The 15,757-nt window shown below is 36.7% G+C and overlaps 1 protein-coding gene across 5 annotated transcripts in view; it reads left to right on the forward strand.

Annotated features, from left to right (window-relative positions):
* Fxr1 (FMR1 autosomal homolog 1) overlaps nucleotides 1–15,757 on the forward strand; it is a 69,133-nt gene that overhangs the window by 20,882 nt on the left and 32,494 nt on the right. For all 5 annotated transcript variants that reach the window (XM_046466826.2, XM_046466827.2, XM_046466829.2 and 2 more), the window contains exons 2-3: nucleotides 3,247–3,299; nucleotides 5,102–5,195. In XM_046466826.2, coding sequence (XP_046322782.1) covers nucleotides 3,247–3,299; nucleotides 5,102–5,195 — 147 coding nt within the window. The remainder of the gene's footprint in view (nucleotides 1–3,246; nucleotides 3,300–5,101; nucleotides 5,196–15,757) is intronic.

A 15,757-nucleotide genomic window follows, 5' to 3' on the forward strand; every position in this document is an offset into this window, starting at 1 on the left:
TTTCATAGTGGATGTGTAGTAATTTATATTCCCATCGACAGTGTATATGTTAAGATCCTCCTGCTCTTGTCTGTGCATCCTTACTAGCATTGCTATTTTTACCAGTATTTAAAAAATTCCTGATAATAGTCATTCTGACTGAACTGAGATGGAATCTCAGCGTAGCTTATTTTTTTGAGGGTATAGGAGATTTATCCCAGGAGGATTTTACCACTGAGTTACATCTCCAGCCCTTTTTTATTTTTTGAGACAGGATCTCACTAAGCTGCTGAGGCTGGCTGTGAATTTGTGATCTTCCTACCTGATCCTCAGCTTCCCAAGATGCCTGGATTACAGGTGTGCACCATCCTGCCTGGCCTCAGTGTAGTTTTGATTTGCATTTCCCTGATGGCTAAAGATGTTGAGCATTTTTCATTTATTTATTGGTTGTTTACATTTTTATTTTGAGAATGGTCTGTTTACCTTAATCTATTGTTTCTTATTGTGGAAAGAAATTACCAATAAGGATGGATTTCTAAAGGTTTGTTTATAGTTTGTATAAATGTGCGAAATTGACACATTCAGGGGTGTAAAATATTTGTGGGGGAGTGATTAAGCATGGTCTTCCTTCCCTCTGTCCTTCCCTCCCCCCTCCCTCCCCCCTTCCCTCTGTCCCCCTCCCCCCGTGTCCCCATACACAAACACACCTACACACCTATACACCTACACACACACACACACACCAGGGTTTGAACCCAGAGGTGCTTAACCACTGAGCCAAGTCCTTAGCCTTTTTCATTTTTTTTTTTTTTTTTTTTGAGAAAGGGGTCTCCCTAACTTGCTGAGGCTGACTTTGAACTTGAAATCTTCCTACCTCATCCTTAGAGATTGTAGGCCTGCCCCACCACGATGGGCTAAGCATGGATTTTTAGATTGATTAAAAAAAAATTTTTATTATGATTAGCAGAATTTTCTGTTGGTTTGGATGGAATTCTGATTTGTATTCTATTATACAGAAACTAGAAAGTTTCACTGTCCAAACTCAAGTTTCTTTTTGAAGGATTGGAAGTGTTAGTGAGAGTTGAAAATATGACTAGAATCTGATGGTAAGAGATGATTTACTAATTAATATTTATGAACTTGGAAAATTTCAGTTCCTAAAATATTTCTTAAAAATTGAGAATCCCAGTTACATGGGAGGATGAGGCAGGAGAAGTGCACAATTGAGGCTAGCCTGAGCAATTTAGCAAAAAAACTGTCTGAAAATCAGAACTGGAGCCATGATCTCACTGAGTTGCTTAAGGGCCTTGCTGAATTGCTGAGGCTGGCTTTGAACTCATGGCCATCCTGTCTCAGCCTCCCATGTAGCTGGCATTCCAGGCCTGTGCCACCACCTGGTGGTTATTAGCACTCTTGAAACAGGAGGTAATCCTCTGAGTTTTAGGACTCCTGAAGCTATTTGCATGGAAATATGCTGTAGCACAAAGCAGATGAGATAAAAGGAATTTGGGACTGTAGAGGAGAAAAGTGACAAATTACAAAGATAATTCAGTTGAGTAGCAAATATGACAGGACAGAACTAGAGGATTACCTACATTTCTGCCCTTGGTCATATTAAGTTATTAAAATAGTGATAATCGCAGCTGTTACTTATGTTCTCTTAGACTTCCTTCAGTTTCAAAGATTTTCTGGGATTGATCTGCTTTTGGGTTTTTAATCATTGACAGATTGTTTCATGTACATATATACATATATACATACATTTGTGTGTGTAAATATATTTGTATATTTTTTTCTTTTTGTACTAGAAAAGACCTTTTTTTTTTTTTTTTTAGAGAAGAGAGAGAGAATTTTTCAATATTTATTTTTCAGTTTTTGGCAGACACATCTTTTTATTTTATCTTATGTGGTGCTGAGGATCGAACCCACCGCCCCGCGCATGCCAGGCGAGCACGTTACCACTTGAGCCATATCCCCAGCCCCAGACTAATCTTTTTGTGCTTTTTGAACCCAGGGGCGCTTTACCACTGAGCCAAATTCCCAGTTTCGTTTCGTTTCTTTTCTTTTTCTTTTTCTTTCTTTCTTTCTTTCTTTCTTTTTTTCTTTCTTTCTTTCTTCTTTTTTTTTTTTTTTTTTAAAATCTGATCTTGGTAAGTTGCTTAAGGCCTCACTGAATTGCTGAGGCTATATTTGTACTTGGGGTCCTCATGCCTCAGCCTCCAGAAATTCTAGGATTACAGACGTGTCATCATGCCTGGCATTGTTTTGTAATTTAATTTGCTCAGAATAGTGTCTGAAATATAATAGATATTTAAATATTAGTTAAATATTTAAATTGTTTTTCATTATTTTTTTCTTTTGGTTCTGGAGATTAAATCCAGGGACTCTTGACCATTGAGCTGTGTCCCCAGTCCTTTTGTTTTAAAATTTGAGACAGGGTCTCACTAAGTTGCTGGCTGGCCTTGAACTTGAAGTCCTTGCTGTAGCTTCCCTAGTCGCTGTGATTACAGGTGTAAGCTATCATGCTGGGCTTTAACAGTTTTTTTTTTTTTTTTTAAAGGAAAGGGAAAAGAGTAAAAATGGGAGTTCATAACCCACTTGAATCAAAGTGTGAAATATGATATATCAAGAACTATGTAATGTTTTGAACAACCAACAATAAAAATTAAAAAAAAATAAAAAAAAGGAAAGGGAAAAGAGAAGTAGATAGAAAGATACTGTTAAAGCTACTATTCAGAATGCCTTTATACTTTAGATGGCTACAATTTAATATTTGTGACATAATTTAATTGAGTTCTTACTCTGTCACTTGTGCTGGATATTTATTTAATTTATAGTTTTATGAGGTAAGATACCTAATTAACTATTAAACTGTGCTCAAGAATATGCAAGTGTTAGAACTGAGGTAAATTCTGGCACCAGATTACAGACCTTGACGCTTAGACACAGTTCAAAACACTGTACTCTAGTCGCAGCACTAAAATTCTGACTTACTGAGCCAGAACATATAATCCAAGGATGAACATTTATTTTTTGCTGAATTCAAGATAGGTGGTACTATATTAAAAGTGTGGTTCAGAGAATTTAAGTACTTAAACATCATACATTTCACAAAAGGAGATGAAACTGAAACCCATACCTGCCTAAATTCAAAACCCTATGTTCTTTTTAAGTATTTCACATTGTCTTCATATCTAATTGTAGCTTTATAGGATTATGTAATGTTTAACAATAATGATGAGATTTTAATGTTTTGTTTCTCTGCAGGGATTTATCAAAGATGTTCATGAAGATTCCCTAACAGTTGTTTTTGAAAATAAGTAAGTTATTTTTTCAACAAAGATTAATTTTATAGAGTGGAAGTACTAATCTGTGTTTGCATGTTCCTACTGCCAGTAAGCCAAATGATTTTGTTTTTAAGTGGAAATGCATTGGGTGGTTGATCACCTTATGAGTTCAAATAAGCCCAATTTTGGTAACCTTTCACTCCTTTTTCTGCTCCTAGTTTTTTTTTTTCTTTTTTTCCCCCCAAGTCCTTTGTCTTTGCAAAACATGATTTGATTTGATTCAGTAAGTTGTTTTTGTAGAAAATAAAGTGATATTGTAATATGCTTAAATTGTAATCCCAGAATTTTGAAATGATACTGTAAAAGGCTTTCCAAATGACTAATATTAGAGAAAATAAAATATCAGACCACTTTAACTGCTTGGTTTTAATCAATATGAACTAATTCTACAAATATTATAAGGGCTAGGCAGTCTAAAGTGAGCAAGACAGTAAGTGAGGCTTGGTTGAGAAGGCTTATAAAAGAGCACAATTTAATTGACAGTGAAAGAACTGTTCAAATTCCACTTTTAAGCTGCTTCTGTTATTGCCTGAAAAGTCTTTGCTTGGAGCTGGGGGATTTTGCACAGTGGTAGAGTGCTTGTTACAGGAGGTCCTGGGTTCAATTCCCCAGCACTATGCACACAATATAATAATAATAAAAGATGTTTGTCTACCAACTGCTTCATATAGAAAGCAGTATTGAGATGATGTCTCTCTTTGAGCATCTACCATTTTGACAATAATGGTGGAAAGGAAGTATACTCCAGTTTTGTATTTGGCAACTGTTGCTTTACCCAGCTTTGGCAGATAAAGGCCTTAGAACATTTTTATATGCTGGTATACGTTCCAGGCATATAACCTGTGAGAATTTAAGAGTAGGGAAAAATGTTTATAGCTTTATCAGTTCATCTTAAAATACAACAGAACCTATCAAGTAGGCAATAGCTAAATGAGTAATTTAGTATATTCGTATTTATTATAAAGAAAGACCAAGTTTTTCCTAGGTCCTAATTATATATATCCATTGTAGAAAAGATAAATTTTTTTTTAAAATAATTTTTTAGTTTTCGGCAGACACAACGTCTTTATTTGTATGTGGTGCCGAGGATCGAACCCGGGCTGCACGCATGCCAGGCGAGCGCGCTACCGCTTGAGCCACATCCCCAGCCCAGAAAAGATAAATTGAAAAGGACAATATGAAATGTTTTGTAATTCAACTATTCAAAAAATTGCCTTTAAAAAAGTTTGTTTTTTTGAATGCTGTGTATCAAGCCCAGGGTTGTGTGCTTATAGGCACACACTTTATTCCTGAGCTATATGTCCCACCTAAATTGCTTTTTTTTTTTTTGGTACTTTTGAGCATGTGCATGTAGTTTTTATTTTGTAAATCTGTGAAACTTTATAATTTTTGACAAGTCACATAGTTGTGTTTGAAATAAATTAATCCCACCATTTTTTGGTATTATTTCAAACCTTAGTTAGGTTACTCTAAACTTAGTCTCTTATTTGCAGAATAAAGCCGTAAACCATTCTTAACAATGAGTAATTTGGAAAGTCATACACTATTATCAATGTTGATTATTTATAAATTTCATCGAGTCATGTAAAATCTGTTCTACTTCAATGAAATTATTTAGGAAATTAATAGTATTAATATGTTTTTTTCCTCTTTAGGGAAAATTAAATGAAAAGCTAACCTGAAAATATATGGCATTAAACATAGACTATATAGCTTCCATATTAGATGCTGTTAGAATATGTATTTTAAAATTCATTCCTTTTCTCATCCTTCAGTTGGCAACCAGAACGCCAGGTTCCATTTAATGAAGTTAGATTACCACCACCACCTGATATAAAAAAAGAAATTAGTGAAGGAGATGAAGTAGAGGTATGTGTATTTAAATTTCTTTTCTTGTGGTGCCAACTTTTTGTTTTTAAAAAAATATTTTCTTAGGAAAATGTTTTTAGCTGATAGAGAACAAATCTAATTCCTTTCTCTTGGAAATGTAGTGATACTTGAGACTTGGAGTTAGAATTGGATTCATATCTTGGCTCTGGTGTTTTTAGCTGTGTGAGCTTGATTAGGTTTCTTTTATCACTAAAATGAAAATAATTTGAACATTAAGGATTATAGTGCATTTGAATTGATTTTAATACAGTCTGGCATAGAACTATATGGTGTTATTATAGTTTTTGTTTTTCTGTCTTTTTTCTTTTTTTGGTACCATGGATTGAACCCAGGGGTGCTTAACCTCTGAGCCACATCCACAACCCATTTTATTTTATTTTTTTGGGGACAGATTCTTACTAAATTACTTGGAACCTTGCTACGTTAATGGGGCTCTTGCCCCAGACTCCTGACTTGTTGGTATTATAGGCATGTACCACCATGCCTGGCTGTTTTGCTTCTTTTGATTGTTGCTTCAGTATCTTAAAATTTTCATAGTTATCCTTTATTAATTATGATTGTTAATATAGTTTATATGTAATCTGAAATGTAATTATTTGAACTGCCTTGTGGAGTATTTTCTTTTTTTTTTTTTTTTTAAAGAGAGAGTGAGAGAGATAGAGGTAGAGAGAGAGAGAATTTTTTTTTTAATATTTATTTTTTAGTATTTGGCGGACACAACATCTTTGTTTGTATGTGGTGCTGAGGATCGAACCCGGGCCGCACGCATGCCAGGCGAGCACGCTACCGCTTGAGCCACATCCCCAGCCCCAAGTATTTTCAATGTCTGGAAAAAATTTTGAAAGTTCAGAAAAAGAAAATCACATCTAATAGAAAAAATACTGTCCATGTTTTACATTTTCTTCCCCTCCCAAATAGGTTTCTTTTGTACATTTCTTTTTTTTTGTATTAGGAATTGAACACAGGTACACTTAACTATTGAGCCACATCCTTAGCCATTTTTATTTTTTATTTTTATTTTGAGACAGGGTTTTGTTAAGTTGCTGAGGCAGACCTTGAATTTATGATTACAGGTGTGGGCTTATATTGTCCCCTTTGCTCCTTTCTTCCTTTTTTTTTTTTTAACATTGTTAGAAATAATGAGGTACTGTAAGAAATCAGTCACATGCTTGAAAGTGGGTGAGCAAGGCAAACTTTTACTTCTTAACAGAAAGGCTTACTACAGAACCTGGCTAGCAAGCTTACCTGGTGGGATGTTCCCCGGTTAATATACCTAACATAGTGATGCCTTTCGCCTTGATTGGAGGACTCAGATATAGTCTATGCAGTTGGCTAATTTTAAAATTGAGGCAGTCAAAGGGAAGGGCTGTAATTAAAATGGCTACATTTGGATCCAGTTAAGGCTGAATACTATATTTTGAAAATGGCCCACCAGACCTGCTATATCTCACAGCACTTAATGGATTTTGAATAGCTTTCTCTCTGATGCTCACTCCTTGGGTTTGTTTGTTTGTTTGTTTGTTTTTTGGGTGCTGGCGATTGATCCCAGCAGTACTTAACCATTGAGCAACATTTCATTCCTTTTAAAGTTTTTGAGAATGGGGGGTCTTGGCCTTGAACTTGTGATCCTCCCTCCTCAGCTTCCAGCTTTATTGGTTATATGCATGTACTTTGGTGTTGAGCCACAGCCAAAGGGGCCCCAGCAAACTTCCAGCTGCCGGCTGATGATTGGCTCACAGCGGCCCCAGCAACATCTAGCTGATTGGCTCCTCTGCGGTGATGCTCATTGGGCTGTTTCCCTGCCCTTTCAGACCACGGAGCTGCTCATTGGGGGACTTTTTTGGCTCCGCCCACGTGACCCAGCCAATGCCAATCGGCCTCAAGAGCAGGAGGATTGTGGGAGGTGGAGAGAAGCTTGTGTGGGAGAGAGAGGCTTGTGGAAAGCCGGTGGTGGCAGTTGAGGCTCTGAGGGTTTTTCCTGAGAGGCTGTTTTGTTTGGCGTGTGTGGTTCTAAAAATAAAGTTAGTTTTTTTTGACAAGTGGCTCCTGATTGTGCCCAGCCAGACTGCGGCACTTTGGCACCTGGCTCAGTGTTCAGTGATCTTGATAAGTATGCCATATCTGCTGTAACCTAATAAAGAAAGTTGAAAACAACTATCAAATAAGTGCAAACTCTGGACATGGTGTCCCATGCCTGTAATCTCAGTTACTAGGAAGCCTGAGGCAGAAGGATCACAAATTTGAGGCCAGACTGGGCAACTTAGGGAGACCCTGTCTCAAAAAAGGCTGGGAATATAGCTCTGTGGTATAATGCTTTGTTTATAATCCCCAGTACTACCCTTCGCTCTCTTGTCCCCCAAGGGACAAAAAAGTGCAACGATGAGTGTAATGGATATTGAAGATTCAGTTTTTTGGTTTAATTTGTGATATTCCTCATAGATACTTAAATTTGCTAGGTTTTTTCCCCAAGAAGTTAGCTTGATAGTATTGAAGTCATTCTGAAGTTTCCTCTGTGCTTAGTTGATGTAGAATTGAGAAGGTGAACTGGTAGGGAAAGAATTCTTTTAACTTATGAAATGTTTGTTAGGTGAGCTGGTAGGGTAAGAATTCTTTTAACTAATTAAATGTTTCTGGTAATGAGAGCTAAACCCAGGGCCTTTGTGTATGCTAGTAGGCAAGCACTCTACTAGTGAGCTGCATTCCCCGCCCTTTCTCAATTTGTGTGTGTGTGTGGGGGTGGGTGGGTGTGGGGTATACTAGGGATTGAACTAAGGGGTGCTTAAACACTGAGCTACATCCCAAAGCCCTTTGTATTTTTTGAGACAGGGTTTTGCTAAGTTGTAGAGGCTGGCTTTCAACTTCCATCCTCCTATATCACCCACTTGCTAGGATTGTAGTGTGTGCCGCCATGCTTGGCCTGTCTCAGTGGCTCTATAAACACAATACTTTCTCAGCTGCATAATTCTAAGCACTGTTTTTTTTTTTTTTTTTTTAACCCAGATATTGGGGATTGAACCCAGGGACACTTTACCACTAAGTTATATCCCTAGCCATTTTTCAAATTTTGAGATAGTCTTGCTAAGGTGTTTTTTTTTTTTGGAGGTGGTAGTACTAGGGATTGAACCAAGGGCCTAGTGCATGCTAGGCAAGCATTCTACCAGCTGAGCTATATCCCCAGCCCAACTCTTGCTAAGTTGCTGAGGCTGGCCTCCAGTTTGTGATCCTCTGGAGTCCCTCCCTGGTTTTTATTTCAGGGTATGCCAGTGAGCCTGGCTCTAAGTACTTTTATCTGCCATTATCATTCTTCTTTTTTTTTTTTTTTAGTGATAAATTTCCTTTGAGCCTCTCATAAATCTAGTTATTATACCAGGAAACCAAAATTATAGTGATTAAACCCCTGACAACCTAAAACCTAAATTCCTGGCCATTTTAAAATTCAGCCTTGATTTTAATTATTCTAAGTTCAATGTGTGTTTTTTTAGCTTTTGCTAATTCAAAAGTATTTATGTTTTAATTGTGTCAGGGTACTAAGAACTTTGTTTCGTAAGTAGACCTGTAAATGTAGTCTGGATGTATTAGTGTTCTTGAGGGAAATGTCACTGTGCTGTGGAGAGACACAAGGAAATAGTGGTGAAGTAACTGCTGCAAATGAAGGAACCTGAGGTAGGTACTTGATGGGCACTAAGGATTATGGCAGTGGTGTAGCAGATTATTATACCCTGTTCATTTGGAGTTTGACTGTAATGAAAAAATTTTCTCTATTGTATCTTTCTGTGAGCATGGAAGAGCCTTGAATTCTTTATTCTTCAAACATTTTTATGAAATTTTTTTCCTGGAATTACAGAATAAAAAATGAGAGATCAAGTGAGGAATGTCTTAGTTATTTTGGAAGTTTCTAGAATTAGAAATGTGTGGAGGTAAGTTTTGAGATAGTGTTTTTTATACTTTTTGGTTGTTGTCCAGACACTTATTAGTAGGGAAGGTCTTAAATAATAAAGCTAGTCTTAATGAGGTACTGAGGATATCAGTACCTCTCCCTAGTTCAAATCCATGGAAGCCTGTTCTTGTTCCTATTATCTTATGTGACCTTCCTCCCCAAACTGTGAGCAAAAAACAGAGGTATTGGAGACTGAATGATTTAGAAATGAAGGATCCTAGATTCTTTCTTTTTACTTTGGTTTTTTATTTTTTAAAATTTTAAAAATAATTTGGCTCTGGTAAAATTTGCTACTTTTGTGAATCATGACCAAAAATTTTAAGATTTTTTTCTTCACTTAGGAAAATATAAGGAAAAAAAAATTTAAGCCACATGTTAGTTATCATCCATGTTTACTTGTTTTTTTCCCACCATTTGTTAGGAATCTATTTAATGTCCTGGGCCATTTAGAAATTCTGGTTGTTAGTGCTTTCTTTTTTGAACAAGGTAGCTTTTTGAAAACTTACTACCCCTCCCTTTAAATTCAGAGTAGTAAAGTTTAATATATAAAACATGAAATGACAATTATATAAAGCAGAATTTGAATCTATCCAATTTGTGTAGGTGTGCTTGTCACCTGAGTTTAAATCTCATTTTTTAGCTTTTATTGCATTCTCAGTTTTTCCTTTGCATGTGCAGAGTGTATAATTTTTTCAGTTGTGAAAAAATTAGACAGTTAGACATTGGAACTACTATTTTTTTATTTCAGTACCAACAAAATAGTTAATAATATTATGGAATTTTTAGTATTTGTCCTTACAAGTTCAGTCGCTGGATCAAAAGCCATGCATATTGAAGTTTTGGGTCGATAGTCTTCTCATTTTTTTTGGTGTTGGGAATCAAACCAGGGCCACGTGCTTGCAGGGCATGAGCCTCAGCTCTTTATTTTTCAAGGTTGAGGAATTGGGTCCTGCTGTGTTGTTACTCAGGCTGGCCCCATCCTCCTTTAGTCAGGCAATCCCCCTGTGAGCATCTGAAGAAGGTACGATTTATGGTGTATCCCACTGCATTTGTCCATGAAGTTTTTGTTGTTATTTTTTAATTTAAAGGAAGAGAGCAGGAATTTTATTAAAAGGGAAAGAAAAGGACTTGGACTCCTGGCTCCTGGCACTGGGAGAGGGGCAAGAATGCTCCTATGGGTTTTTTTTTTTTTTTTCTTAAATAGTGCTAGGGAGTAAACTGGGGTGTGGGGGTACTTGACCACTGAGCCACATCTCCGGCCCTAGAGCACCTCGCCATTGCTGAGGCTGGTCTTGAACTCCTGATTCTCCTCTCCTAGCCTCCTGAGCCACTGGGATTAAAGGTGTGTGCTCACCATGTAGTTTTCTTTTCTTTCTTTCTTTCTTTTTTTTTTTTTTTTGAGAGAGAGAGAGAACTTTTTTAATATTTATTTTTTAGTTTTCGGCGGACACAGCATCTTTGTATGTGGTGCTGAGGATCGAACTCTGGCCGCACGCATGCCAGGCGAGCGTGCTACCGCTTGAGCCACATCCCCAGCCCCCCATGTAGTTTTCTATATAGGAAATCTTTTTGAAAATTTTCCCTCTGTGGTACTGAGGATTGAATGGGGGTGGAGTGGGAGCCTGCCACTGACCTACATTTCCAGCCCTTTTTGTTTGTTTGTTTACTTTTGGTACCTTGACTTAAACCAAGGGATACTTCTGCTACATTCACAGCTCTCTATTTTTTATTGTGAGTCAGGGTCTCACAATGTTGCTTGGGGCCTCACTACGTTACTGAGGCTGTCCTCGAACTTGTAGTCCAGTCCTCCTGTCTCAGCCTCCTGGGTTGCTTGGATTACAAGTGTTTGCCACTGTGACTGGTTTATTTTTGTTTTGAGAAAATGCTTGGTAAGTTGCCAGGTTCTTGAACTTGTGATCTTCTTGCTGAACCTCCCAAGTTGCTGTGGTATAGGCACGCACCACTGAGCCCAGCTCCCTTTCTCTTGTATATATCTTAGAATTTTACTACTATTATACCAGTTTACCACTTTTTCTTTTTTTTTTGTCCACTTCCCTCATCAGTCCAGGATAACATTGAAAGCACTAGAAGACAAGAATAGATTTATGTAGGTAACACAAATTTCTATTTGAGAGTCTTGGTTATGAAATATTTTTCCTATATACACAGTAGTTTTTTCAATCCTTCTGGAATTTTGTTCAATAGCAGAGGTAAGCTGATATGTAGAAGAGATACATAAGGCTGGGTGGTGGGGAGGCACCCAGCAAGCAGAGTTTTCATGCTTTTCTCTGAGTGTATATCAGTACATCAGTGTGTACTAACCTGGAAGCTCCACCAATGTGGTGGTTCTTTTTTTTTTGTAGAAGGATTGAACCCAGAGGTGCTTAACCACTGAGCCACACCCTCAGCCCTTTTTATTTTTCATTTTGAGAAAGGGTCTTGGTTAGTTGCTCAGGGCCTTGCTTAGTTGCTTAGGCTGGCTTTTAATTTGTGATTCTCCTGTCTCAGCCTCCCAAGTAGCTGGGATTACAGGCCTGTGCCACCTTGCCTGGCTCCACTAACCTGCTTTTTAAGCAGATTATTTCTGGCTAACATAATAGTCTGTATTCTCTTCTAAATTCTGAATATGTCACTGGTTGTAGTATTTCCTGTGAACCCCCTAATCTGGGCATGCTTCAAGTCTCAATCAAAATATCAAAAGTTGTTGCATGTACCTGAACAGCATTTTGTATATTTTAAATCACTTCTAGTATGGCAGAAGTGTAAATATTTGTTATACTGTATTTAGTGGATGATAAAGAATGACTTTTATTTTTCTGAACACTTCTGCAACTTTTGGTAGCTTGAATCCTCAGATATCAAGTATTGACTATATTAGCTAATGTTATATACATTGAAGGTATGGAAGTTGAAACCCAATTTAAGTTTCAAATATTATTTTCTAATATTTGCTACGTTCTTTGGCCAGTTTCATGATGAGCTCACAGCTTGTTCTTTTGCAGCTCTAGAAATCTGTCTTCTCCACGAAGGGATAAATGCCTTTGATTTGGCTGTTAGTAATAAATTCTAGGACAAAAATGATCCAGGAGAACTCTTTCTTTTCCCTGCCTCCCCTCTTTGTTTTCTTTCCTTTTGGTGGTGGGGATTGAACCCAGGGACTCTTTACCCCACTAAGTTATATTCCCATCCCTTTTTAATTTTACTTTTTATTTTTGGTATGGGAGATGGAACTCTCAGGGGTGCTTAGCTACAGAGCCAGCCACCACCTCCCACCCCCGCTTTTTTAAAGTATTGGAGATTAAACTCAGGGGCACTTAATGACTGAGCTATATCCCAGCTGAAGCTTGCCTGGAACTTGTGTCCTCCTGCGTCAGCTTCATTGGGATTATAGGGGTGTGTGCCATTGAACCTTGCTGGAGAGCTTTCTTTTGAGTTCTCCAGGAGTTGCTTGAGTTGTCTGTTCCTGAATATTGATCATTTCATATGATTTACTCCAAAGTACTTAAAAAAATAGGTTGGCTGCTTGAATACTAGGTTTTGTCTCTCTGTGGCCCTTTATGAAACTTATATGAAGTTAGAGCATGTTAAATCAGTGTCATGGTCTGCTAGTGACATAAATAAGGTTCACTCTGTTTCATTGTAGAAAGTTGATTTTCCTGGAGCCAGATTGACCAAACTGTATTTTTCTATTGAGTACTGCTAGGAACATGTAACAATGAATGACTTATGTCTTAAATTATGATGTACCAATTAAAAATTGATTTCCTAAAGGTCTAAAATGCAAATGTTTCTTTTAAAATCTAATTAATAGCTTTTTATTTGACTTCAAAATGGGGGCATGTTTTTTAAAAAAAATCTTTATTATAAACATTTAATGTCTTATTAAATTTTTAACTATTGGTTCAGTGATTGTTTTTAAATTTTTTTTTGGTACCAGGGATTGAACCCAGGGGTGCTTAACCCCTGGGCCACCTCCCCAGCCCTTTTATTTTTTAGTTTTAGACACGGTCTCAACTAAGTTGCTGAAGCTGACTTTGAACTTATGATCCTCATGCCTCAGCCTCCCAAGTTCCTGGGAATATAGTTCCTCCCCAGCCCTTTTATTTTTTAGTTTTAGACACGGTCTCAACTAAGTTGCTGAAGCTGACTTTGAACTTGTGATCCTCATGCCTCAGCCTCCCAAGTTCCTGGGAATATAGTAGTGCACCACTGTGCCTGACTTAGTGATTGATTTTTGTTGACCAATGATAGTTGAGAAAATATGTGCAGTTTATAAAATTGAAGTACTGGGAAAATAAAGAGTTCTTTTGATTCTCATATATATATATATATATATATATATATAGTTATTGGAAGGATGGTCAAATCCCTCCTCTTCACATGACTTCACATGTGACATGTTTTGCTTTTTATTGTAGATACTTGCCTTGTTCAGCAAATAACACACAACAGATAATGTTACGTACTAAAACTTATATCTCAAGCTGTATAACATTTTATAAGGTTTTCTATTTTGGGTTTAGCATATTTTAAAGTAAAAATAATTTGGTTTTAAATTTTAAGGTTTTCTGATTTACTATAATAATGGGCTTGTTATTATGTATGACATGCCTTTCTACTTTCAGCTGTGGTAGATTGTGAGGCATTAAGGTCTAGACATATTTTCATTAAAAAGTATCTTGAGACATTAAGATAATCTTGAGAAATTAGAAAAAAACAGGAATGAAAATCATTTAATATGGGTGTGGTGGTGTATGTTTGTAATCCTTGTGGCTGGGGAGGCTGAGGCAGGATATTGCAAGTTCAAAGCCAGCTTCAGCAACTTAGAACCCTAAGCAACTTGGTAAGACTTTGTTTCAATTAAAAAAAAAAATCTTAAAATAGGACATAGCTGTATCATAACTTTTTAATGTTTTATTTATATAAAAATAAAATGTGCATGTATGGTATACCATCAAAAGATAGGGAGTTTGATTTTTGTAGCCAACATGAAGTTTTTAGCTGTTTTAGTTTAGTCTTTTCATAATACCAAGGCCATTGTTAGCCTTACTGCTTGGCAGATGCTCACACATGGAGGAAGAGCATATATATTCTTGATTATTTTTCTGTTTTGACATACTGCCAGTTTCTGGGGGCATAATATTGTCAAGAAAGTTGGTATGAAACTTACTTTTTAAAAACGTATCAGCCGTAATGTCAATGAGTTACTGTCATGTAGGTAGATAAATTGATAATAGTATATTCTGAATATTATTAAGCTTGCTTTTCTTTTTTTTTCTTTTCCCCTGCTACTGGGGTTTGAAGCCAGGGCTTATAATATGGTAGGTAAGTGCTCTATCACGGAGCTATATCCCCAGCCCTTTTTATTTTATTTTGAGACAGGGTCTCGCTAAGTTGCCCAGGCTGGCCTTGAACTTGTGATCCTCCTGCCTCAGCCTCCTGAGTCGCTGGGATTACAGGCGAGTTGCTGGATTACAGGCATGTACCACCTTGCCTGGCCTAAGCTTGCTTTTCTTATGTGCATTTTCTAGTTCTTTGTGGATTGTAATGATTTAAAATGGCAGATACGTAGGAACAGTACTCATGTTTCATATGTTGGAAAATGGGTCTTTGTGATGAAGCATTCAGTTTTATAGTTTATTATTATTTGTAAAATTAGGAAGTCTGTTTTAGAGTAAAGTGTATATAAAGTTAGGGTATGGAAAAATGTTAAAAATTATGGTGTTCTATCTTTATTTGGTATTTCAAAAGGCATAGTCAAACTTGAATGAAAAATTAACTTTAGGGATTCAGATAAGCTTACCAAAATCAATAATGGTTGCATGCTTGAATTTAGAGATTATTTTATAACAAAGTTGGAAGAACTAGGGCTCATTTAGTGAAAAGATCCTAAAACTAGTGTTTTGAGATTTCATCCTTCCCATTTCTGTCTTTCAATAATGAAACATGGTAGTCTTTACTGAGTTCTATTTGGTTTTAGGTTTCTTACAGTCACTCCTTTATTTCTGTTCCATTTTAAACACTTTCGGTTTGAAGAGACTTTAGGATGTTAGAAATGATAGGAATTGCTTTCAAGGGTTAGTTTGAGTTAAGTGAAATATGAGAATGGGAATTTCTATTCTTGTTCACAAATCCATTCAGTAATCAATATTAGTGACATAGTACAGTAGGCTACAATTATAATATTTGGTTATTAAAGAGATTTTTCTTTTTGGGGGAGGAGTACTGAGGAATGAATTCAGGAGCACTCAATTACACTTGATTTATATCTCCAGTGATTTGACTCCATAATACTAAATTGGAGCCAAATCAATAGTGGTGTTACTTAGGTTCAGGGATTTAGATTTTGTTGCCTCTATCTTTCAGAACTAAAGTTATTAATGATGCTTACAGACATGCATAAATTAGGTAGAAAACTGAATCCAGGTCCCCTTCCCCCTTTTAAATTTTAGGGTGGTGCTGGGATTGATTCCAGGGATTTCATGCCCATTAGGCAAGGGCATGTCCATGGAGCTGCACCCCTAGCTTGGTGAATACATCATTTTAATATTTAGTGAGAATTAAAGCCACCAGCCACTTGAAAATAGTCTTTCTTCTGTAAACA

This window comes from Marmota monax, unplaced genomic scaffold (genome assembly GCF_021218885.2).
Source record: "Marmota monax isolate L192 unplaced genomic scaffold, Marmota_monax_Labrador192_F-V1.1 WCK01_AAM20220418_F8-fsc00074, whole genome shotgun sequence".
Taxonomy (NCBI): domain Eukaryota; kingdom Metazoa; phylum Chordata; class Mammalia; order Rodentia; family Sciuridae; genus Marmota; species Marmota monax.